Source organism: Rhinatrema bivittatum, chromosome 19, assembly GCF_901001135.1.
Source record: "Rhinatrema bivittatum chromosome 19, aRhiBiv1.1, whole genome shotgun sequence".
In the NCBI taxonomy this organism is placed as follows: Eukaryota; Metazoa; Chordata; class Amphibia; order Gymnophiona; family Rhinatrematidae; genus Rhinatrema; species Rhinatrema bivittatum.
Window position 1 is genome coordinate 16,470,030 of NC_042633.1, and position 25,563 is coordinate 16,495,592.

The 25,563-nt window shown below is 50.2% G+C and overlaps 2 protein-coding genes across 3 annotated transcripts in view; one reads left to right on the top strand and one right to left on the bottom strand.

The window, feature by feature from the left end:
• The window catches only part of LOC115080268 (vomeronasal type-2 receptor 26-like), a 28,937-nt gene extending 28,082 nt beyond the window's left edge, over window positions 1-855 (bottom strand). Inside the window, exon 1 of the mRNA XM_029584422.1 lies at window positions 641-855. Within this exon, the coding sequence (XP_029440282.1) occupies window positions 641-855 (215 nt within the window). The remainder of the gene's footprint in view (window positions 1-640) is intronic.
• LOC115080426 (endogenous retrovirus group 3 member 1 Env polyprotein-like) lies at window positions 25-22,244 on the top strand. Of its 2 annotated transcripts, XM_029584579.1 has the most exons (4): window positions 25-309; window positions 15,147-15,260; window positions 19,772-21,600; window positions 21,857-22,244. In XM_029584579.1, exons 3-4 carry the CDS (start codon window positions 19,833-19,835, stop codon window positions 21,871-21,873), a joined length of 1,785 nt encoding a protein of 594 aa, XP_029440439.1. In that variant the 5' UTR covers window positions 25-309; window positions 15,147-15,260; window positions 19,772-19,832; the 3' UTR covers window positions 21,874-22,244. The 2 variants fall into 2 exon arrangements, with proteins under 2 accessions (XP_029440439.1, XP_029440440.1); XM_029584580.1 differs by lacking the exons at window positions 25-309; window positions 15,147-15,260 and having other exon boundaries at window positions 19,275-21,600.
• Window positions 22,245-25,563: the final 3,319 nt, after the last annotated feature.

Consider the following 25,563-nt stretch of genomic DNA (forward strand, 5'->3'; position numbering starts at 1 on the left):
CCAGGTATTTGTCGCCTGGATTGGCCACTTTTGGAAACAGGATGCTGGGCTTGATGGCAATTTCTTATGCTCTTATGTTCTCATCCAATACAGGTGAGGATTTCAGAACAAAGAAACCTGATAACGATGTAAGCCACATGAAACGGGAGGCAGAGCGACGTGAATGAAACGCAGTGGCAAAGAAAATCCGACGGGGGAAGGAGATTAGGCCGACTCTTTGCTGACGCCCGCACTTGAGCACAGCTCGCGATACCGCGTTTGGAAAGGGAGAGCGAACATGCGGAAGAGGCTCAAAGTAAAACGATCGAGGTACTTCACTGTTAGCACCCCCTCCCCCCCGAAACTAATAGCGCTCATCACAAGCCGCACATTTTACTTTCAGAAATTAACGCCTGCCAAAGGCCGGCACCGGGCAAGTGTACAGAAAAGCAGATATTAAGTCGGAGACCCCAAAAAATCTTCTAAAAAAAAAATCTGCCCACTGACAGCCGCCACTTCCGCCAATAAGCGCGGGCCCTCTCCCGTGCAGTTTACTGTATGGGCCTGCAAAAGAGGATGAAGGAGCTAGAGACGCACGCTAAAGAAGAAAAAGGGGACGTGAGCTATACAGATAACCAAGCCGCGCCGCGCTCTCACTTACACTCCGGGCACGCTCAGCCAGGGATGCATTGAGAAGTTGTGGAGGTTGGAATCGAATTGAAACTTCACGGTGACGATCCCCCCAATTATGATGTCTCCGCTCCTGTGGTGTCCCCTCGTTGTCCTCCAGCGCTGCTGTGCCGGGCATCGTCCCTGAGCAGCCTCCCACAGGATTTCACCAAGCATCAGCAGCCTCAGGACCAGGTGAGCCGCCATCCTCAAAGTTTTAATACTGTGGTACCCGATTTTTACAGTTCATTTACGGGCAAGGCCGGGAGATGCCTCACTGCTTGTAATGGCCCCCGTCGATCATGGGTGAGGGGGGAGAGGAGAGCATTGGAAGAATTAAAAAAGCTGAGCACAGGTTAGAAACCTCCTGCGTGGGTGCGAGAGGAGACAGACAGAGGAAGTCTAAGGGCCGACGTGCAGGTGACCCCGCGCTATTTCTAGCTGAGATCCAGCACCCACCTGAGCTCTTAATAGGACCCGAGTGCTGAAAGCTTCTGCCACAGGGGGATACCTGCTCCTGATCTGTGCATTTACTGTTAAAAACAGGCTGCTTTGTTTTTTTGGTATTTTATTTTTAATATAGCCTTGCAGGTGTCTGCGTCTTCATTAAAAGTCGGCTATTAATTTGGCTGGAACGCTTGGAGAGCAGTGTAATAACATAACAAGGTCAGGTAACAGATCAACTGAGCGCATCCTGGCCGCCCACTTAATCTGTTTGCAGGCTGCCCGGGACGCCTCCCAGCTGTCAGTCCTATATGGCTGCAGGGCGACCTCACTTGACCTCCTCCTTGTTCTTCCATGTCCAGTAGACGGGCATACAAGATCCCGTCTCACTTACCTCCCGTAGCCCATCCTGTACTGAAATCAGAAAATACCAGGAAGAGAACATGCAGAGCAATAGGAAAAGGCAGATAAGTGTACGATGCAGATCTAAACATAGGAACAACCACCGAAGTCTGCAAGGGAAAGCCCTGCTTCCTGACAAAACGCTTTCAGCTGCCCCTGTGTGTGCTCCATCCCAAAACTCGGCCCGGTGTTCAGGGCTGGAGGTTGCAGTCCTGGGAGATGCACCGAGCCGTGGTGGGGCTCTAACATGCCATATACACTGTTTATTGCACGACCGAGCATTACAGCAGTGACATCACCTGATTGTAAGTGATATTTTGCATGGCCCCGCCTCCCCTGTTGCGGTTCTGGTCGCGAGCACCGTGGCCAGGCCCTTACCTCCGGGTTCCCGGACCTGCTCCCGCTTCCAGAGGCCTGGTTTGCGGCTGGTTGTCAGCGTCCCCACTGGGTCTGCGCTGCTGCGAGCCCTCCCATGGACGCCCGGCTCCTAGGCGCGCGCCACTTGGGCGCTTTTGTAGGCCGTTTCCCGCCAGTGGTGACTCCGCCCAACTCCTGACAGACGCCGCAGCCTTGATAAGCCGGCTGCGGCCATCCAGTCTTTGCCTTGCAACGGGTTAGCTTCCCGGTTTCCTGTTGCGCTGTTACCCGGAGTGACTCGCTTCGCTTCGTCGCTCCGTTCCTGCTACAGTACCTGCCTGGTTCCTGCCTGCCTGCTACAGTACCCGCTGGGCCCTGCCTGCTTGCTACAGTACCCGCTGGTTCCCGCTTCCTTGCTACAGTTGGCGCTGGTTCCTGCTTGCTTGCTACAGTTGGCGCTGGTTCCTGCTTGCCTGCTACAGTACCTACTGGTCCCTGCCTGCCTGCTACAGTACCTGGTTGGCCCCGGTCCGCCTGTTACTGTTCCGGCCTGGTTCCAGTACCCGAATCCTGCTACAGTTTCTGCCTGGTTCCAGTACCCGGATTCAGCTACAGTTCCTGCCTGGGCCCAGTACCCGGAGCCTATTACTGTTCCTGCCTGGTTCCAGTACCCGCATTCTGCTACAGTTCCTGTCTGGTTCCAGAACCTGAATCCAGTTACAGTATTGCTACTGTCCTAGTCTGGTTCTAGTTACCTGTCCTGGTCCACAACCCGCCTAAGTCCCAGCGGTCGGGCCCCTCGGGCTCCTCCCGGGGGAGTACCAGCAATATGGCAATATGGCCATATGGCCGGCGCCATTTTGCAAAATGGCACCAGCCATATTGCCGTACGGCAAAATGGCGCCGGCCGTACGGCAACACGATTCGAGTGCAGGAGGTCGTTCCCGGACTCCCGCTGGACTTTTGGCAAGTCTTGTGGGGGTCAGGAGGCCCCCCCCAAGCTGGCCAAAAGTCCCTGGGGGTCCAGCGCTCGTGACGTCGGGGGATAGGAACCAAAATGGCGCCATTTTTCTATCAACGCACCCATGGCCCGAGAGTGGAAGATCACAACGGGACCCCCCCACTGGACCCCAGGTAATTTAAGACATTTGGGGGGGGGGTTCGGGAGGGTGGGGGATTTATTTTAAAGGGTCGGGGTGGGTTTTAGGGATGTTTTAGTGTGCCGGTTTTCCCGCCCTCCCTGATTTACGATTTACACGATATTTAAAAAAACAAAACCGCGACGATTCGATTCCCTCCCCTCCCCAGCCGAAATCGATCGTTAAGACGATCGATCACACGATACACATCTCTACTAGAGACATTGACCACCTTTCCCAGTCTCCAGCAGGTCGACCCAAGGGTCCACTAAACAGAGACTCCCATAACACCTGTTACAATGAGTCACTTTGCATGCAAAGCAGCTCAATGCTAGGCAATTTAATGTTAATATTTCATCGCACAGCTGACCGAGAAAGTGGTCAGCCACGATTTATAATCGCACCACCTCCTGGGGATTCCCTAAATGTCACGTGGGTCCCCGGGCTCCTGCATTACATTTAAAAGGCCACGCAAGTGAAAAAAAAAAGTCATGCGGAGAACAGACAAATTTAGCAGGGGTCAGTGCTGAGCTCCGATTCAACCTGGGGATGCCCCTCGAGGTGGCCCTGATGCCCAACCTCTTGTTAACGACAATATTGAGGTCCATATTCAAAAACCTAGGCGCCCGTTAGCCGTCTAAAATGTCGTCATAGCCACTGCACAGCACCTGCCCGGCCATAGAGCGTTTTCATCGGCCGCACCGTAGCTGAATCTATAGGCTTAAGCAGCGGCACGTAGGCGGATAAAAAGAAGGCGTTTCGGAGTGTGTGGGGGAGGCCGCCCTGCTCTATCTTCAGCTCCGCGGTCAGAGCCGCGGCTTCCCTCGGGGCTGGGAGTGCCCCCGACGTCATTTCCATCTTCACGGCACACAGGCCGCAGCCCCGGGCTGGATTAGCGGCAGGAGCCGCCCCAGGGGCCTCCCGCAGCGGCTGGAGCCGCTGCCGAGGTTGGAGCCTGCTCGCGGGCTCAGCCCTGCCTCCTCTGACATCTTCGCGTACAGACTCTGTGCAGGCCGCTGGCCATGGTCCTGCACAGCTTCCTGCACTCCTCTCTCTAGGCGCGCGGCCGCGTCTTTCTACTATATTTAAAGGGCCAGACACAGGAAGTGTCTGGGCCCCACCTTGGGACTATTTCCTGCCTCAGCCCTATAAAGGGCTGCTCCGTTCTTCATTCCAGTGCCTTGCTTCGTCGTCGAGTCTTCGCTCTGGAGGCTCCTGCCTGCCAGAGCCCTTGTAAGGTCGTCTTCTCGTGGAGCTCCTCACCGTGATATCTTCTTGTTCCATGTTCCATGTCTTCGTGCCTGAGGTCCATGTCCAGGTGTCTTCGTTCTCCTCGTCCTGGTGTTCCTGCCTTCCTGGATGTTCCTGCCTTCGCCACGCCTCGTCTTTGCTCTCGAGCCTTCTGGTCCGGTAGGCCGGTGGTCCCTCAGATGCAGTACTCCTGGGTGGACGAGCCTGCCGGTGGACGGTTGTCCTGTGCTCCTGAGCTGCCAAGTTCCTGATGTGTGTTCCTGTGCTGTCCCGCTCCCATCATGGTCCGTGACCAGCCTTGGGGCTGTGTAGGGCGCGTAACAGACAGGGTGGTCCGCGACTCAGTCCCGCGGGTGGCCTGAGTAGGGCGCCCTGAGAGACAGTGCCAATGTCCATGCCTTGTGGTGTTCCCTTGGATGTCTCGTTTCTGGATGCCGTTGCATCAGCCATGTGTCTCGTTCCTGGTTGCCGTTGCATCAGCCATGTGTCTCGTTCCTGGATGCCATCGCATCAATCCACAGTCACGTCTTCATAGCCCTGGTGTCATGTCTTCAGCCCAAGTGTCTTCGTGCCATGTGATGCCGTTGCATCAACCTCAGTGTCTTCGTGTCAAGGCCCGTCTGCCCTCAACCTCAGGCCAGGCCTGCTGCTCCATGCTGCTCGCAGCAGGTCCGAAAGGGCCCGGAATGGTCGGAGGACCATTCACCTTCCAACATCCTCGGATGTTTGGCCATGGGAGCTTGCCAGCCTGGCGGAGGGTAGACCGTCAGCCATGTGGGGCCACCGTCAACCCTTGGCTCGGCTCAGAAGGTCTGGGTCAGGCTGAGGCCTATGGGCACACTAAACCACCAGATCACAACAGGGTTCACCCCACCCACAACATTGAATTTTCCCATCGTCTTGTAATGGGCTTCCCCACTTGCAGGAACACGATTGGGTGACATCGTAGTTTCTGGTACATCTCTCACCGTGGGATAACAGTTACTTCATTTCTGAGAGAGCTGATAAAGCTCGATGCACCATGTGGTATGATTTTAAAGAGATTGTATTATGGAAGGAGACCCTAGCTGTTTCCTGCAAGGATTCGGCTCAAAGCAGGTTACATTCAGGGTCAGTGAGCACTGCTTCTGTCCCCAGCGAGCTCACAGTCTAAGTTTAGAGCTGAGGCAATGGAAGGGGGGAAGGATTTGCACAAGGTCACAAGGAGTGGCAGTGGGATTTGATCCCTGGCTTCATGCACTTTGTTGTTGCCTAGAAGTGGAATATTATTCATCAAGCATTCCAGTCAAATTAATATTTGTCCATCTGTTGATGAAGGAATGTAAGGTTATATTTAAAAGGGAACTATATTTAATATTAAATGCATGGGTCAGGTGCAGATATCCCTTCAGGGCAAACCTTCGTGCAGCAGGGATTGATAAAGAGCAGATGGTGCTCTCACAGCTATAGGAAAGAGAGAGTTCACCTCACTGCCTGCATTGCCGATTTCTTTCCCTTAAGTCTCCTGTGTGTCCATGCAGAGGTCCAACCTGTGCACAGTTTAATGCACAATAATTTTCAGCCTGACGTTTGGGAACATAATTGCATGGGGATCAGGAAGACCCATACAAGTCTCCCCTGCCACACACAAGAATGAATCCCCTGTCGGCAAGAGCAGGTTCCACCAGAGGATTTGAAAGATGGGAGCTCATGCGGTTAACAGTTTTGTTGCTGCTTTGTGATGTCCTTTGGAAAGGCCGCTAGGGATCACAGCACCGAGAACTTGCTTAGCTGATTCACCATCGGGAGGGCTCGAAGGCCTTTTCCAGGGAAGGTGATGGCTTCCCTAGGCCTTTGCATATAATTATTCCCTATTAGTTGGGGGATCAAAGTTATTTATGTCTTGCTTATTGAGCTGACATATTGTATAAGTTTTGTTTTGTTTCATGTCTCGGGTGTTCTCATCTGCACCTGCTTCGTACAGATATTTTAGAGAAAATATAGCTTTGCATTGCTTCACATAAGACATAGTGAGTGCTGTTATTTTTCTTAGTCTGACTGTGTGACACAAAGCAAATACTAGCAGACCCCACTACACCCCCATCTCTTATCCTTTCCGGTCCTCCCTCTCCTGCCCACATTCCTGGTCCTCTTCCCTCTCCTCAGTCTCTGGTTCTCTCCCCCCTATCCATCCCCATGACCTTCTCCCTGTGCTGACACACAGGATCCCCTGCTCTCACCCAGTAAAAACAAAACAAATGATACAGATGCCAGCAAGGAAAAATGAAAACCTGGAAATGTTTGCCACCAACTGTACCTGGGAAAGGGGAATGGGAGTCAGAAAGCAGCCAGCAAGGCCCCCGACTTTTACGGCCCTGGGGAAGCAAACATGGGGGTAACTTGCTGGGGTGCGACGGTTACCATCCTTAACCAATAAGCCTTGATAATTTTAATGCAACTCCAACATTGCTCTCTGCTTCAACGGCAGGGAAAAAGGGGAATTGGATTCAGACAGCAACCGGACTTTTACAGTCTGGGAAACTGATAAGCATGGGGGGGTAACTTGCTCGATGCGGCGGTTACCACCCTTAACCAAGAAAGCTTACGACTGTTAATGCCACTCTTTGAGGGCTTCTCTGGCTTTTGTTTTTGGCTCCTTGAGTCTTCCCCATGTCCACATTACCTGCTTCTCTGGCCATTTAAATGCAGGCTTGCAAGCCACACTCACGACCCACTGTAGTAGTCTGATTTTTCCTTTGGTGCTGGGGGTAATGGGTGCCGTAATTTTGTGTTGAGTTCAGTTCCCTCCCACCCCCCCAAATCATCTTCAAAAGTTGGGCCTCTATGACAGGAAGAAAAATCTAATCTCAGATTTAGAGAGCTCCAGGGTTGTCCGACAGATTCAGGTCATCATTGCCACCCAGGGCCGGTGCTTCCATTGGGCAAAGTAGGCGATCACCTAGAGCGCCAAACTTTTGGGAGAAGCAAAATCCCAACAATATGAGGCCTGCAGAATCCATACCCACAAAAAAGGGAGCTCTGTGCTGGAGATAATTGGGGGGAATGACCGAAGGTTCACCTAGGCTGCCAAATATTCCTGCACCGGCCCTGATTGCAGCCATCGATTTCTTATTCTTAATGATTTCCCAAACTGCAAAATTCATAGATACACAAGGAATAAAGCAGTTCCCTGACTTGCTGCTCCTGTCTCCCACTCCCCCCTCTGCAGCTGTTTCTCTCCCCGGATCCACCTTAAGGAGTGAACATCCCCCCTCCCTCCTGCCTGACCTCTGCCGGGGAGCTCTGCGCATGCTCCGCCTCCTGCTTTCTGTCAGGTCGATACTCTAAGGCCGCGGTAGAAAGAGTGTGGCAGTGCCGGGCGCACCCTCGTTCCCCGCACGCACAGTTCTCTTCACCTAGCGCTCGATACTCTATTCAAATAGCTTGCAAATGCAAGCCGCATCTGCGAAGCGTTAGGCGAAGGTTAGGCCCGCGCAACCCATTTTACTGTATAGGCGCTTAATACAGCGCCTATACAGTAACCTGGGTGCGCTGGTACCTGTCATTTCAAATGACAGGTACCAGGAAGTGGATGGTTCCCCCCCCTCCCGAAGCAAGGCGCAGGCGAAAATTAAAACAAAAGGGAATAAAGTGTGTATATATATATATATATATATATATATATATATATATATATATATATATATATATAATACCTTGTCACTTTCCGAATCCCCCATCTCCACATGGGCAGGTGGGCGCGCGTTTGATCCAGGCGGCGGCGGGAGCCGGCGGGCAGGTGGGCGCGCATTTGATCCAGGCGGCAGCGGGAGCCGGAGGGCGCGCGTTTGATCCAGGCGGCGGTGGGAGCCGGCGGGTGTGCATTCATCCAGGCGGAGGGAGCCGGCGGCGAAAGCGGCCTCCAGCAGCCCCCGCCGGCAGTGAATGAATGCACGCCTGTGTACGCCCGTGCGAATTCGGCACTCAAGGCGTGACGTCACGACGCTTGACATCACGGCATGTGACGTTCGCTAATGCACTGCCTTGAGTGCCGAAATCGCACGGGCGTACACAGGCGTGCATTCATTCACTGCCGGCGGGGGCTGCCGGAGGCCGCTTTCACTGCCGGCTCCCGCCGCCGCCTGGATCAAACGTGCGCCCGCCGGCTCCCGCTGCCTGGATGAATGCACACCCGCCGGCTCCCGCCACTGCCTGGATCAAACGCGCGCCCGCCGGCTCCCTCCGCCTGGATGAATGCACGCCCGCCGGCTCCCGCCGCCGCCTGGATCAAACGCGTGCCCGCCCGCTCCCGCCGCCGCCTGGATCAAACGCGCGCCCGCCGGCTCCCGCCGCCGCCTGGATCAAACGCGTGCCCGCTGGCTCCCGCCGCCACCTGGATCAAATGCCTGGATGAACGGGCGCCCACCCACCCGCCGGCTCCCACCGCCGCCTCGATGACCGCCCGCCCGTGTGGAGATGGGGAATTCGGAAAGTGACAAGGTATTTATATATATATATATATATATATATATATATATGCAACAACTTTACGCTGCAAACGTTAGTATATATGGAGGTCGTCCATGGTGCAGTCCGGTACGTAGCTGTTCGAACACCACACTAACACCAGGTAGAGGGTGGCGGTAAACTAACAGGTTAAGGACACGGCAAAATAGCGGGTTACAAAGGAGATAATCGGAGCGCGCGTCACAGTATCGGAGGGAATAGCTAATTCCTTCATTATACAGCTAATTCGTTCATTTACATATCATATACATGCTGGGTGCGGAAAGGGTTACGGGTCGGTTTCAAGAAGCGCTAAGGACGCGTGAAACTGGAGACTGTATCGCAGGATCGCCTTACGCGTCCCAATTGTGCGCCCACAGCGAGTTAATCTCCAACCGCACCTTACAGTATCGAGCTGTTTCTCTGCCTGCAGAGAGCAGGAAAGACTCAGAGTAAAAGCAGAAACTTTCTGCCTCCCCAGGACCGGAAATCCCTGCAGAGGGGGAGAGCAGGGGCTTTATCTGAGCCCCCAGGAATCAGCCCTGCCCCCTCTGAATCCCTCCCAGCACCTGCAGGACTGAGAGGGAAAAGAGGAGGGCAATGTGTGCCCTGGTGTCTGATCCGGTAAGAAATCCTTCTCTGTCCTCTTGTGCATTTAAAGGAAACCTTTTCCCTGTGCAACTCTTCCAGCCTCCCCTCCTGCCAGCACAGGGCAGAGATCTTTACAGCCCCGGGAAGGTTTGAGCTCTGCTCACCCCGAGATCAGCCGAGGTTGGGGGGTGCAGACTCTCTCTGTGTCCCTGCAAGACTCTCTCCCATGCACACACATGAACTCCCTCTCATACATGCACATGCTCTCACACACATGTACACACACACTCTCATGCATGCACACATTCTTGTCTCACACACATGAACATAACTCACTTTTACAAGCACACTCACACTCATATGCATGCAGACTCTCCTGCTCACACACATGTAAGCACACTCACACACAGTCTCTCTCCCTCTCACACACACTCATGCTCTTTCTCTCTACTCCTTCCACAAGTCTGCTCTCAGCACTCTCCACTTTTCTGTTTTCAGACACCAGCCCCCTCGGCTCCGCCACATCTGTATTCCTTCCCTCCTCTTTCACCATCATCCCCTCTTCTCTCTTGCCCACATTTAATTCAGTATTTTTCATCCATCTTCCATGCCTGGTCAGCCCTTCAAGGTGGGTTACTCAGATGAGGGCATTGTAGTATGGGTTAGGAAGCACTGGGGGGTGTTGCTAAGGGTGTGCATGCAATAGATGGGGGTTATGACTCACAAAATAACAACAAATTCAGTTAATTCAGTAATTATTTATGTGGGACGGAGTGGTGATCCCTCAAGTCTGAAGGCACAAACTTATTCTGACTGCAGCCTGTTAAAAGTACTTCAATCTTTCTTTGAGTAATTACAGCAAACAAACATTAGTAGACTGTCTTATCCTCAGAACAGTGTACTCTCATTACTCACAGTTTTGTATTGCTTCCCTCAGTATTCACAGCTTCATTACAGCTCAGTGTTTGGACAGCAATATTGTACAGGAGTTGCCTTCCTCCTGGAGACCTGGGCCTAGTCTAACTATCACTATCTGGATCCCAGCTCTTATTTCTCCCCTGCTGGGCCCCATCCACAGAACTCTCTCTCTCTCTCTCTCAAGGGGAATTAAAGTGGACCAGTCATCAGCCTGGTCCTGCACAGGTTTAAGGGGGAAAATAGGGGCACTGCGTCACATACCCCCCTCCCCCTCAGCTTGGACCCATTGGTCTGAGCATTTTCACTCCCTCTGGATACCATCCAGGGAAGTACCTCACATCCTAGCCCCTCTTAGTTGGCCTCCTACTAGTTAGGCTTGGAGTTGGGGGTTCTAGGGTTATGCTCACTCCCACCTACCAGGGTTAACCTAGTCCACACTATAGCCACCACCCAATGGGCAGTGTGCACCCCCAGTCCTGTAACCAAGTCCCTTGCTCCAGTTTCGAATTCCACTCCCGTGGAACGTTTTGGACTGGCTGTGATGCCTCTTCTCCAATATTCCTCTCGGTGCTCTTTGGCCACTTGCAGCCCCTCTTGCTAGGGTTTCCACAGCGACACACTCTGGGCTTTCCGCAGTTCCTTCCTCTAGGTTATGTGCCGCGCCTTCTCTTCAGCGTCTTCATGGCACCTCTCACTGGGCATTCCATTCTCTCTCGCTCTCTCTCTCTCTCTGGGCTTCTCACAGGAGTTCTTTCTTGGCTCCCGGTACTATTTGGGCACCCTACAGGGTCTTCCTTTAGCACCAACTTCAGGCTTCTCAATACTGCCTCCTTCTGGACAGTCTGTGATGCCCTTCTCAGGGCTCTCTGTGATCCCTCTGTCAGGGTCCTTCACAGCCCCTTTCTCTGGGCTTTGGGAGCAGTTTCTGGACTCGTGGTAGTGTTTTGGCACTCTACAGGGTCTTCGCCAGGACTTCCTGTAGCACCATTCTCAGGCAGTTGCCACCATTCAGCCACCCCACAGGACATCTCTGCAGGCAACTGATCCAGTTCCTCCTGTAATTGGTTCCTCCTTGTCCAACCAGTCTCTTGCCTGGCCTGGACTCTTGGGAGTGGGATCCCTCGCACCTTTCCAGCTGCCAAACCTCGAGCCTCAGGTCCTCCATGACCCGTCTCTTTGGACTGGGGAACTCCCAGTACACAGAGGTACATGGCTGTTCTTCTTTCCAGTCCTCTGACTGCTTGTGCTCCACTTGTTGCTGCAGTACCCTGACTGCTCCACTCCAGGTTTTCTTGTGGCTGCACTCCTTGATCAGCAGAGTAGCTTGTTTGCTGGCGGGCCCCGTTTTGGACTGTCTGCAGTTTATCTTTTTAGGAAGGCCATTGCAAAGGGCCATGCAATAGTCTGGGTGTATGAGTGCTGCTGCCTGCAGGTCCGGTTTGAGGTCGCCTGGTTGTAGAGAGGGGCGTAGTTGTTTCACCCTGTGGAGTCAGTGTTGCTATTTGGCTTTCCCATGGTCAGGGTGGAGTCTGGCCTAGCTCTTAGGCTCTTTATCCCATGATAACTCCTGGGATAAGGGGTGTTATCAAGTCTCAGTGAGTTGCTGACCCCCATAGGATTTCCAGTTTGTCCTTGTTTCTAAATTGGAGATGGAGACTTTAAGTCCGTGTCAGCTTGTGATGGCCGCGAGGAGCGTGAGATTATATATTGAAGCGGATGATAGCGGAGAGCCTTGGGGTTTGCTCCATTTCAGGGGCCGAGCTTTTGAGGTATTTGTGCTCTGGGTTATTGCTTGGGGCTCTGCCAGTGATAAAGGGGACGGAACAGCTTCCTTATGAGGAAAGGCTGAAGAGATTAGGGCTGTTCAGCTTGGAGAAGAGACGGCTCAGGGGGGATATGATAGAGGTCTTTAAGATCATGAGAGGTCTTGAACGAGTAGATGTGACTCGGTAATTTTCACTTTCGAATCATAGAAGGACTAGGGGGCATTCCATGAAGTTAGCAAGTAGCACATTTAAGACTAATCGGAGAAAATTCTTTTTCACTCAATGCACAATAAAGCTCTGGAATTTGTTGCCAGAGGATGTGGTTAGTGCAGTTAGTGTAGCTTGGTTCAAAAAAGGTTTGGATAAGTTCTTGGAGGAGAAGTCCATTAATGGCTATTAATCAATTTTACTTAGGGGCGGATTTTAAGAGCCCTGCTCGCCTAAATCCGCCCAAAACCGGGCGGATTTAGGCGAGCAGGGCCCTGCGCGCCGGTGAGCCTATTTTACATAGGCCTACCGGCGCGAGCAGAGCCCCAGGACTCGCGTAAGTCCCGGGGTTCTCCGAGGGGGGCGTGTCGGGGGCGGGCCCGGTCGTCGCGGCATTTAGGGGGCGTGTCGGCAGCGTTTTGGGGGCGGCTACGGGGGCGTGGCTACGGCCCGGAGCGGTCCGGGGGCGTGGCCGCGCCCTCCGTTCCCGCCCCCAGGTCGCGTCCCGGTGCGCAACAGGCCCGCTGGCGCGCGGGGATTTACGTCTCCCTCCGGGAGGCGTAAATCCCCGGAGAAAGGTAAGGGGGGGGGGTGTAGACAGGGCCGGGCGGGTGGGTTAGGTAGAGGAAGGGAGGGGAAGGTGAGGGGAGGGCGTTAGAGGATTCCCTCCAAGGCCGCTCCGATTTCGGAGCGGCCTTGGAGGGAACGGGGGTAGGCTGCGCGGCTCGGTGCGCGCCGGCTATACAGAATTCATAGCCTTGCGCGCGCCGATCCAGGATTTTAGTGGATACGCGCGGCTCCGTGCGTATCTACTAAATCCAGCGTACTTTTGCTTGCGCCTGATGCGCCAGCAAAAGTAGGCCAAATCGCGCGGTTTGAAAATCTACCCCTTAGGGAATAGCCACTGCTATTAATTGCATCAGTAGCATGGGATCTTCTTAGTGTTTGGGTAATTGCCAGGTTCCTGTGGCCTGGTTTTGGCCTCTGTTGGAAACAGGATGCTGGGCTTGATGGACCCTTGGTCTGACCCAGCATGGCAATTTCTTATGTTCTTATGTTCTTAAGGAGTCAAGCCAGTTTTTCACTTTTCCCCTGACACTTGAATTTGGTCATGGCTCTTCCCCATCCTGCTGGAGACCAGAAGGTGAGAGGAGGCCTCATTCTCCTCCTCAGCCCGGTCAGCAGGAGAGCAGGCTGGTGGGTCCTGCACTTCTAACCCAGCTCCTCTCTTTACTGCACCATACAAATAGCTGATCTGAGCAGTGCGGGAGAGAGGAGCGGCTGGAGGGGCCTGAGTAATGGATCTGCCCTGCTGCTGACCAGGCTTGGGAGATGGGGAGACCCCAGAACACTGGCCCAGCTCTTCTGATAACCAAGCCAAGGAAAGGAGGGAGTGACAGCCTTCAAGCCTGGGACTCTGGAATTCAGGAGAGGGAAGGAGAGAGGGCAGGCCTGGCGCCACCGGGTGTGCAAACTGTGGAATTGCACAGGGCGGCACAACCAGTGGGGCGGTGTCGGGAGCAAGGAGAAGCCTGTGCTGCCACCGGAGGACCCGATCCAGAAGAAGAGAAGACTACAGCAGGGGAAGCCCCACGTGCTGGCCCCGCGAGTGTTGAATTACCGTGGAGCCAGCACAGGCAGAGGAGCTGCAGAAAGGCCGCTGTCCACAAAGTAAAAAGTTACATGAAGGCAGCAGTGTGTAAGACAGGAGAAGGTTTGTGCATCCCCTCTCCCACTACTCCACGACAATCTCAGGGTGACTGGAAATCAAAAGTTCCCAGGGATGGAGAGTGTGAATTTTTAAAATCCTTTTCAGTTTTAGTTTTCAGGTGTATTTTGATGTGGCTGTTGTTTTGAAATATTTTATTGGTGTTTGGGACATTTATAAAAAAGGGCCCAGTGAGAGACACCTCTGCTGCAGGCCCGGCACAAGATGCTGCTCTGTGCTGGAAGATAAATCTTTTATATGTTAAAGTAGACCAGCTGGAGTCTGTCTCTCCTTTCTCTACAACTAAAGCTGGCACAGAGGAACAGGAGGGAGGATTTACTCTTCTGATTCCAGCTTCTGTGCAAGGAGCTCATACGTTAGCTCTGCACTAGTGTAAGGATGCTATAAGGGGTTCTCTGTGGAGACAGAACAGTTGGAGACGGTGAAGAAGCAGAAAGGTAATAGCAGCATAAGAAGATGGAATTGCTCAGACATCTGGAAATAGCCAAGGCTGTTAGGATATTGAAATATGTCAAATGTTAAATTAAATTTTGCTCCTATCTTCTGGGCTCAGCTTACAAGAATGCGGTATTATTGGCATATGTGAGAGAAGATAATAGTACTAACCGTATTATGCAAATATAGAAACTAACCCATTGGTGTGCAGGTCTGGAGGAGGTAATGTATACGACCTATTGCCCAGCTTCAGATGAGCGAGCTCCACCCTTTCCTTACCATACTAGGCTGTTTTGCATTGCTCCGTAAGATATCTTACTAATAAAGATTTTCCCTGCTGACGGTCAGTATTCAGAGTTTATTCTAGCACTTCCTCACTGTGGTAACCAGATGTCACAGATCAAATATCCACTCTCCCTCTCACTGGCCTCTAGATAGGAAAACCCAAGTCCTGGGATACAAAGATAACTCTTTCTCAGCCACTCCTGATAAGAAGCTGGGCATCCCTTCTCCAGGAAGGCACAGGCTGGCAGAGAGCACTGGCACCTGCAATGCCTCCAGCTAGGAGGGTCAGGAATAGAAATGACTGCACCAGAAACCCTCCAAGGTTTAACCTTAATCAAGTGCTCGCCTGCAAGTGTCTCTTCTCACCAAGCTCTGGCAGGCAAATATACATCCAAAGTTATACACAGACACACACACACTTCCATCAGATGTACTGCCCTGGGAGTTTTCAAGTACAATTTATAAGTAATTTTGCTATTTTACTGGCAGGTCGTTCAATTCTTAATCCCAATGTTGTCTTCAAGATTAAGAAGGAAGATGAGAAATATTTCCCTCAGCACTGGGAGCTGGAGGGGAAAGAAACCATGAAGGACCCCAGCATCAGTAAGTAAATGTTCTGGATTTAAAGGGCCCTGCATTTTCAGATCACAGGAGATGGGGCATTAACATCAAACATTTGGAGACTTCCAATCCATTTCCTAATATAATATTAGCAGGTCCTGGGTGACTCCTCCTAGACTCGTTTGTTTTCTCATCCCAGGCCGGTGCTGAATTCCTAACTGGCCTTAGTACAGACGCCCGGGAGGAATCTGATACTTGCCTGTTACAGGAGGGTGAATCCCTTCAGTCATCTCTGATTCAGGAGGATCCAGGAAGGGCAGATCTTCCTCTTGTTTAACGCTCAGTGAGAACACAGACGTTACAATCGGAAGGCCTGGGATGAGAAAATAAACGAGTCTAGGAGGATTCGTTGGACAGTCCTACCCAGACATTCGCCGGAAGTTGCAAAAACAGGAAGGGTTCGAGGGAATGAATATTAGCCAATTAAAAGCCATGGCCGATAAAGTCTATGTAAACCGAGAACCGGATGGAGACAGGAAGGAAAAGAAAGAAACTAGAAAGTTAAGAGAAAGTGTCAGTTTGTTAGCCGCAGCGTTGGAAGAAACTAATTTCGGGAACCCGTCCAAGCAATATCACGGGTATCCCGGACCCCGAGGAAGGGGCAGATCGCCCTCTAGAGGGCCGCCAAGAGGACGAGCAAATAGAGGAGGATTGCTTAGAGGCGGAAGAATGCCATTGGGAACCAATCAATGTGCATATTGTAAACAAGAAGGACATTGGAAAGCTGAGTGTCCGGAGTCCCTGCAAGCAAAGCAGGAAGGAGATACTCCGTCCAAACTTAAGGAAACAGGATGGCAGATGACCGTGGGCGAAACTTCCGGCGAAGATAGTGAAGCATGACTAGACAGGGGAGCACTTCCCATTGACCCCCTGGTGGAAATAAAAGTTGGGGCTGAAACATTTAAGGGATTGCTAGACACGGGGGCGCAAAGATCCGTGATGACCACAGCCATCACTATACCTACGTCGAAAAATATCTCCATAGTTGGAGCCTCTGGAAAACCACTAATCGCTCCCTTCCTCCATAAACGGCAGGTTACAGTAGGAGGACAATTAGTGTCCCATCAATTCCTTTACGTGCCAGGGTGCCCAGTACCACTGATAGGGAGAGACCTCCTGTGTAAATTAAGAGCCACCCTGCAATTTGAACCCACCGGTGAAATCAAGGCATCCTTTGCCGATAATCCAGTCTCTCTCATTTGTCCACTCCAAGAGGAATGGAGGCTACATCTCCCCGTCGTCGAACAAATCACCCAACATCGATATGAAGTGAATACTCCTCTGAACGAACAACGAAGACAGCTAATGGATAGCGTGCCCAAAGTATGGTCCGAGCAAAATCCAGGAGGAGTAGCCATCGACGCCAACCCAGTATGGATCGAGATGAAACAGAATGCACAGGTGATCAATCAACCTCAATACCCCATTCCATATATGGCCAGGCAAGGAATCCAGATACATCTGCAAAGACTGTATGATTTGGGTATTCTCAGGCGAATCCGATCTGCTTGGAACACCCCTTTGCTGCCCGTAAAGAAACCCGGTTCTTCTGACTACCGACCTGTACAAGATTTACGGAAAGTGAACAATCAAGTAGCAGATCTAGTAGCTCTCGTACCCAATCCATACTCAATCTTGGCTCAAGTTTCCCCTACATCCAAGTGGTACAGTGTCATTGACCTCAAAGATGCTTTCTTCTCCGTTCCAGTAGCAGAAGAATGCCAGAAGATCTTTGCCTTCACATGGGAAAATGCACAAACTGGAATCAAGCAGCAGTACACATGGACTCGCTTACCGCAAGGATTTAAGCACTCACCCACGATGTTCGGGGAGCAACTGGCAAAAGACTTGAAGATGTACCAAGTCACGTATGGGCCAGTCATACAATATGTGGATGACCTTCTGTTGTTTCGTGACACGTATCACGAATGTGCTATAGCCACACTCCACTTGTTAAAGACGTTGTACTCAAAAGGATACCGTGCAAGTAAAAAGAAGGCGCAAATTTGTGAATTGGAAGTAGAATACTTGGGATTCCAAATTCGGGAAGGTACCCGCTGTCTTGGAATATCCCGTACCAGTTCAATACGAGGTCAACCTGTACCCACTTGCAAGAAGGAGCTCCGAGCGTTCCTTGGAGCTGCAGGCTACTGTAGACTGTGGATTGCTAACTACGCTGTCATTGCCCAGTCCCTGTACGACAAGTTGCGGGGAAAGGAGGCAGAATCCCAGCCTTTTCAGTGGGAAACCCAAGAACTGACAAGTTTACAACAACTAAAAGATGCCTTGATTGAACCCCCTGCTCTAGGGTTACCAGATGTAATGAAACCATTCCATCTATTCGTCGATGAAAAGAAAGGAATGGCCATTGGGGTATTGACTCAAACTCTAGGCTCATGGGAACGACCTGTTGCATATCTGTCAAAAGGAATGGACAATGTTGCAAAAGGATGGCCAGGTTGTCTTCGAAGCATTGCGGCTGCATGCTTACTCATTCCAGAAGCAGTCAAATTAACTTTTGGTCAAACTCTGAACGTAACAACTCCTCACACTATTCAAGGATTGCTAGAAACGCATGGACCAAAGTGGATGACTAACTCACGTCTTGTAAAATACCAAGCTTTGCTATGTGAAACGCCTGAAATTCAAATACAAGACAGTAAAAACTTGAACCCAGCCACTCTTATGCCGGCACCTGAACCAGTTGCCCATGATTGTGAAGAAGTCATGACTACAATACATTCCAGTAGACCCGACCTGAGGGATCAACCCTGGCAGGGAGCGTGGACTCTATTTACTGATGGAAGTAGCCAAGTAATTGATGGAATTCGGGTCGCTGGTTATGCTGTTGTCTCTGAAGATGACATCATTGAAGCTGAGTCCCTACCTCCCGGGACCTCAGCACAGAAAGCTGAACTAATCGCTCTCACTCGAGCTCTGCAATTGGCAGAAGGACAGACTGTGAATATTTATACAGATTCCAAATATGCTTTCCTCACCATCCAAGTACATGGAGCCCTCTACAAAGAGCGAGGATTCCTCACCGCCGAAGGAAAGCAATTGGCCAATGCATCCGAAATACATCAATTGCTAGATGCCGTGTGGGCACCACAAAAGGTAGCTGTTATGCATTGTAAAGCCCACACAGGAAAATCAGATCCCGTGGCTAAAGGGAACCAATGGGCAGACAAAACAGCGAAAGAAGCAGCCCGTGCCCATATACCATACACCTCAGCTACAACCTATCCACTTCTACAATTCCCAACAGAAACTCCTACCTATTCAACGGAAGAGAATGAGTGGGCACAGTCTGAGAAGTTCCACAACCGTGATGGCTGGTGGATACTGCAAGATAACAAAATATGGATACCTGAAGCATTAGCTTGGACTATTGTCAAAGAAGCCCACAACAAAACCCACCTTGGTCGAGATGCATTAATAAAACTGTTGGGAAAAACGTACTACATTAACAAAATCGTACAATTAACAAAGCATGCTATCCGTCAGTGTATCACATGTGCAAGAAATAATCCTAGAACCGGACCTGGTCCTATACCTGGACATATTCTAAGAGGGACAACACCATTTCAAGTTTGCCAAATCGACTTTACTCACATGACTCCATCTAAAGGATATAAAGCAATGTTGGTGGCTGTCTGTACCTATACTGGATGGATCGAAGCCACACCGACACGAACTGAGACTGCTAAAGAAGTTGTGTCTCTGCTACTTCACCAAATCTTACCACGCTACGGATTACCAAGGCAGATAAACTCTGACAATGGACCAGCTTTCACCAGTGAAATTATCCAACAGCTGAGTCGAATTCTGGGTATCAAATGGCATCTGCACTGTGCATGGCGACCACAAAGTAGTGGAGCCGTTGAACGAGCTAATAGAACTTTGAAAAATCAGATAGCTAAACTATGCCAAGAGACAAAGATCAAATGGCCAGATATCCTACCCTTAGCCTTGCTACATATACGGTGTAGTCCAAGAAGGTCCGGTCTTACCCCATATGAAATGATGTATGCAAGACCTCCACCTCTACCTTCTTTTCCTGAATCACTACAGATACAAGGGGAATTGTCCCTTAACAACCAGCTCAAAGGGCTATACAACACAGTCATTGCCATCCAGAATTACACCTGTGACATTGAACCGATTGTCTTGCTAACCCCGACCCATCCATTTCAAATTGGAGATTCTGTATGGGTGAAGGACTGGGATGAATCAGATTTCCTCAAACCACGATGGAAGGGTCCATACACAGTGCTATTAACTACTCCTACTGCTGTCAAGGTCTCTGGATGCCCTTCGTGGATTCACTGGACCCGCTTGAAACCTGCTGCCTCCAGTTGGCAGGTCTCCAGGATAGGGGACAACAAGTTAAAGTTCACCCACTACAGACAGCAAATTAATCCGGGGTAAATGACTTTGACTCTAGTACTTTGCCACAACAGTACTAACCTATACATTTTTCTTCCTTTCAGAATCAATCAACTGAACTACTAACAAGGCAACGCATAAGGTGTTTACTAAATCTCTCCTGCCATGAGATACAGTCTTCTACAAGTTATTCTACTGATCTCCTGCTCCTCAACTACTTCACTTATTTTACCACTAAGCAAAAATTGCTCAGAATGCATCAAATTAATCCGTACCACAACTCCAGATGGATTCCAGGTTGTCTCTACCATCATACACCAATCTCAGCCACCCACTTCCTGTGCAACGCAACCTGCATGCGCTCTAAATACTACTCAAGGATATCAGTCTTTTCACCGGTGTCTAGAGGGTGACAAAGTCATTTGTCACACGCCAACAACTCCAAAGTACTACAACATCACCCTAACTGCTGGATTGCCAAAGAGCTATACTTCCACTATAATTCCCAAAGGCAAGGGAATCCTATATTACATCAACTCAACAAAAATTCTCATGGGAAGTGGGTCAAGCGTTACCATCACCTTTGACGCATGCGAAGCAATTGATAAACATCCGAATGCACTTCATTGCGGGTCTCAAGCCTGGAAAAACTCCTATGTTCATAACCACAAGTACCTTTGCCCGTACAACCGAGCCGCCAATCCATCCGGTTGGATACCGTGTCAGGGAGACCTGATTTTGTCGGGTTGGGCTCTAGTGTGTGACTACACAGGAGGAGGCTATCATGGTTGCCACGGCATTGGCAGATTGACGGCAGGAACTGGTAATATTGTGTCCATACAATGGCCCATACGAGGTGAAGGTTCCCCCTGGCAAGATACTTGGGGATTTGGCATCGACGGAACTGGAAAAGACCCAATGACTTACATCACGATCACCCAGCGTAGAGACAAGCCTCGACCAGTTATTCATCAGACCACTGTGGTTGGTTACCAATCCTTCTTTGATGAAATATCCCACGCATCAGAAGAATTGAAGAAGCATACCTTTTCAAATCAAGCGAAGAATATGTTTGTGAATCTGGCGGAGAACATAGCTCTCTCTCTCGAAGTTAAGAATTGTTTTGTCTGCGGAGGTACACACACAGGAGAGCAATGGCCGTGGGAAGCCAAGGAGGTCTTCCAAACCGACCTCGATCACTTAAACACAACTATATCTTACAAACGAAAGACGCATCCATACGAGTGGGCTCTCCAAACAGATGTTATTGGCAGACAATGTATATCACGACAACATTCCCGAATCTACACCACTTCTGTTGGCAATTCACCATGTACAGGGGTCCTCACTGCCAACTTAACCAAACTCACTTGGTGGCAAACGGAGAATTTGACTATGCCCACGACCCTGTGGACTGAATCAACCTTAAACAAAACATGGACTGCCGCTGGGGTGCCCACCACTCTCTTTGCTGCTCCAGATGGATACTACTTTGTTTGTGGCCGAAGAGCTTATGAGCAGTTACCACTCAACTGGTACGGCACCTGTTTCTTGGCCACCATTCGGCCAAGTTTTTTCCTCTTACCAATCACCGCTGGAGAAACCCTTGGTGTGCCTGTCTACAGTCCTATAAAGCCAAGTAAACGTCGTAGAGCTACAAAAGTTTCTATTGGAGATTGGTCAGATCAGGAGTGGCCTCCTGAACGAATTGTACAATATTATGGCCCTGCTACTTGGGCTGAGGATGGTTCTTATGGATATAGAACTCCAATTTATATGTTAAACCGCATCATCCGACTGCAAGCAGTGTTGGAACTCCTGACCAATGATTCGGCACTGGCTCTCAATATCCTTGCTAAGCAGAACACCAAAATCATCACAGCTGTATACCAAAACCGTTTGGCCTTAGACTACCTCCTAGCTCAAGAAAGAGGTGTGTGTGGGAAATTTAATCTCTCTAATTGTTGTTTACAGATTGATGATAAGAGTAAAGTCATCGAAGAGATCACTGATCGGATGATCCGTCTGGCCCATGTTCCTGTTCAGACATGGACCGGTGTCCTTGACTGGACGGGGTCCTTACCAAATTGGCTTACTTCAATTCCAGGACTGAAAGATATTCTTATCCCTCTGCTGTTTTTTATTTTATCTTGCATTTTATTCCCTCTTTGTTTACCTCTCATTTTCAGAAATCTACGATCCATGATTGAAACCATAGCTGATCGCAGAGCAGCTGCTCATGTCATGATGATCAAAAAGTATGTGTCTATCTCCTCCTTCCCTACTTCTGAAGAATCATCCGATTCTGATGTCACATTTGATTCTGATGACGAAAATGATTATTTTGACACTAAACTGTAACTGATCCCATTGTACCACATGGTTGCTAGGGTAAGCCGGGCTACAAAGGGGGGTGACACCAATAGGGTCCATCCGTCTCAAACCCGTGAAGAACCCAACGACCTGGCAACCTCTTAGGGTCCACCTTACACCTATTATGTATTAATTTTTGCTTCTCGTTTCAGTTACTCAACAACTATTAATGATACTTCTACCTTTCAACAACGTTGAAGTATCAAATGTAACCGTCTCTTTTTAGTCAGTAAGGAGGCCCAGACAACTGATCCGTAAAGAAAAACTTTTATTGCCAGCAAGATGCAGCTAAGACAACGGCTTAGTACAACTGCATGCCACGCCCCCTTTGCAGCAAACCTTTATACACTTTACAGCTCTTATCTTTCACACATGCGTTCTGGTTTTGCTGAACAAACAATTTACAAACTGCTGAATAAGCAAAAGCTAGCGTGGTCTTCAGGAGGTGTAGCTTATTATCAGACTATTGTTTCGTCATTTTATTGACAGGTTAGACATTTGCAGCGGCGTTCGTATTAATACAATACAAATTATAATTCCAAAATGGAGTTACGTTTCACTAAATGTTAGTGCGTGAGTACGTCAGTACGTTACTACGTATTAGGTTCCGTTTGCGTTGCAAATGTTAGTGAATCAAGATGGCTGTGCGTTTCACTGCGGGGATGATGAGACGAGAAGCGTCTTCGCGGTGCAGTCTTCAAGGGTTCATGGAATCGAACTCCTTCAATTTCAGTTAGTCTCATGTTGAAGGAGTTTGATTCCATGAACCCCTGAAGACTGCACAGCTGTGACGCCTCTCGTCTCATCATGCTGCAGTGAAACGCACAGCCATTTTGATTTACTAACATTTGCAACGCAAACGGAACCTAATACGTAATGACGTACTTACGCACTAACGTTTAGTGAACGTGACTCCATTTTGGATTCATATTTTGTATTGTATTAATACGAACGCCGTCGCAAATGTCTAACCCGTCAATTAAATGACGAAACAATAGTCTGATCATAAGCTACACCTACTAGAGACCACGCTAGCTATTGCTTGTTCAGCAGTTTGTAAAATGTTTGTTCAGCAAAACCAGAACGCATGTGTGAAAGATAAGAACTGTAAAGTGTATAAAGGTTTGCTCCGAAGGGGGCGTGGCATGCAGTTGTACTAAGCCGTTGTCTTAGCTGCATCTTGCTGGCAATAAAAGTCTATCTTTACGGATCAGTTGTCTGGGCCTCCTTACTGACTAAAAAGAGACGGTTACATTGGCGAGCCAGCCAGGAGGTACCGGAGACGCTATTTTAGCTCTCCAGAAGGTCCGGTAGTTTGGTGGCGGAGCAGTCCCCCTGATACACCTGGTGAGTGGCCACCGCTGAGTTCAGCGATCAGGTTTCTGAGGGGATCGTTCCACAGAAATTCTGCCGGGACCTCTGGGTTGATGATCCGGGAAGAAGGCTTTCACGACGATCGCAAGACCCCTGCAGGCGAGTATTATGGGAATATGGAAATAAGTAAAGACTAGCTAGCTAAGGAAATAGCCCGGTCTTTTCTGGCTGACCGAGGGGGCCTTGATCACACCCCACGCAGTGTGTTAGTAGGAATTACATTCCGAAGACCACGCGGATGATATGTATGGAAATAATAAGTAAACGTATACGATAGTGGGAATAGGTTTCTTGTTGTGTGAAAGAGAGTGAATGGCCTCGCAGTTCTAGGCCGGGCTGACCGCGTCCTAGTCGGGGCGATTGTGACCCTTTGTGTCTGACGGATACGGACCCCTTACCTATCCGTCTTCCCTTCCCTCCTTTGTCTGTGAATTCTATCCTAATGGGAGGGAGCGGGTCGACTCCGTTAAAAGTCATGACTGAACACTATAGCGAAGTGTTCGATGAACATAAATGTACAAAACCCGGAATGATTCAACGATGCACCCATAAATGGCCCGGTTTCTGTGTAAATTGGCCTCCTACAGGAACTTTTAACTTCCAAACGGCCACACGGGTCCATAAAATAGTCATACGAGAAGGGAACCCGGGTTGCCCTGAGGATATACCATACATAACCGCGTGGATCGCAGTTATTGAAAATCCTCCATCATGGGCAAAGAAACTGGTGGAGGGAGCCGCCCTCGTAATGGTGACTCAAGTATGTAAGATGGGAGACCGGAAATCCCCAAACCGGAAGAGAAAGGGCAAAGCGGCCATATTGGACTCTACAGAGCATGCGTCATCTGAGGCGGCCATATTTGTAGTACAAGGGAATCCACGGACTCCAGAAAAAAAAATTAAACCCCTGCCGCCTGCAGCATTGCCCGACGCTGAAAATATTTTACCGCCGCCATATGCCCCTAGTTATCCCCCCACCTATCCCACGCCACCAAGCCCCCGTTCCCTCCAATGCGCAAGCTGATCCAAGAATGGCACTAGCTCATGAAGAACGACCCGGAACGGCGACCGCAAAGGAAGAAGGCGGCGGCGAGGCATCCGTGTCAGACGGAACTCGCAGTAAGACCCAAGCCGCAGCTAGTTTGCAATTACCAATCAGGGAAACATCAACTGTTGTTCCCGTAGTCCCAACTGAAGAAAACGAGCATCGTACTACGCAAACAATAAGATTATTTACCTACATACCTTTCACATCCAGCGATCTTTTTAATTGGAAACAGCTGGGGCCATCATACGCTGAAAAACCAGAACAGATGATAGACTTTTTACGGGGCATTTTCGCCGCCCATAATCCCAACTGGGCTGATATTCGGCACCTAGCCTCCATTCTTTTCACCACTGAAGAACGCCGACAGATACAATTAAACATGGAAGAGGCAGCCCGATTAGGAGCCGGATCAGACGGACGTCCCGAAGACGCAGTAAGAGACTTAGCCCCGACTGCGGATCCTAACTGGGATTTCCAGACCGCGGCAGGGCGGGAGCGCATTACCGCCTATCAGACCGCATTTCTTGAAGCTTTGAAGAAAGGGAAGCAGAAAGTTGTAAACATGGGAAAAATCCAAGACGTGGTGCAGAAGAGAGATGAGTCCCCCGGAAACTTTTTGGAGCGATTAATGGACGCATACCGTCAATACAGCCCGTTTGATCCAGAGGATCCCAAATATCAATCCATCATACTGATGAGCTTCGTTAGCCAGTCCTGCCCAGACATCCGCCGGAAGTTGCAAAAGCAGGAAGGGTTCGAGGGCATGAATATCAGCCAATTAAAAGTAATGGCTGATAAAGTGTATGTAAACCGAGAACTGGATGGAGACAGCAAGGAAAAGAAAGAAACTAGAAAGTTAAGAGAACGTGTTAGTTTGTTAGCCGCAGCGTTGGAAGAAACTAATTTCGGGACCCCGTCTAGGCCGTATCACGGGTACCCCGGATTCCGAGGAAGGGGCAGACCACCCTCAAGAGGGCTGCCAAGAGGACGAGCGAATAGAGGAGGATTGGTTAGAGGTGGAAGAATGCCATTGGGAACCAACCAATGCGCATATTGTAAACAAGAAGGGCATTGGAAGTCTGAGTGTCCGGTGCCCCTGCA

Coding starts and splice junctions, on each gene's coding strand:
- LOC115080426 (XM_029584579.1), top strand. CDS start 19,833: ATGAGATACAGTCTTCTACAAGTTATTCTACTGATCTCCTGCTCCTCA.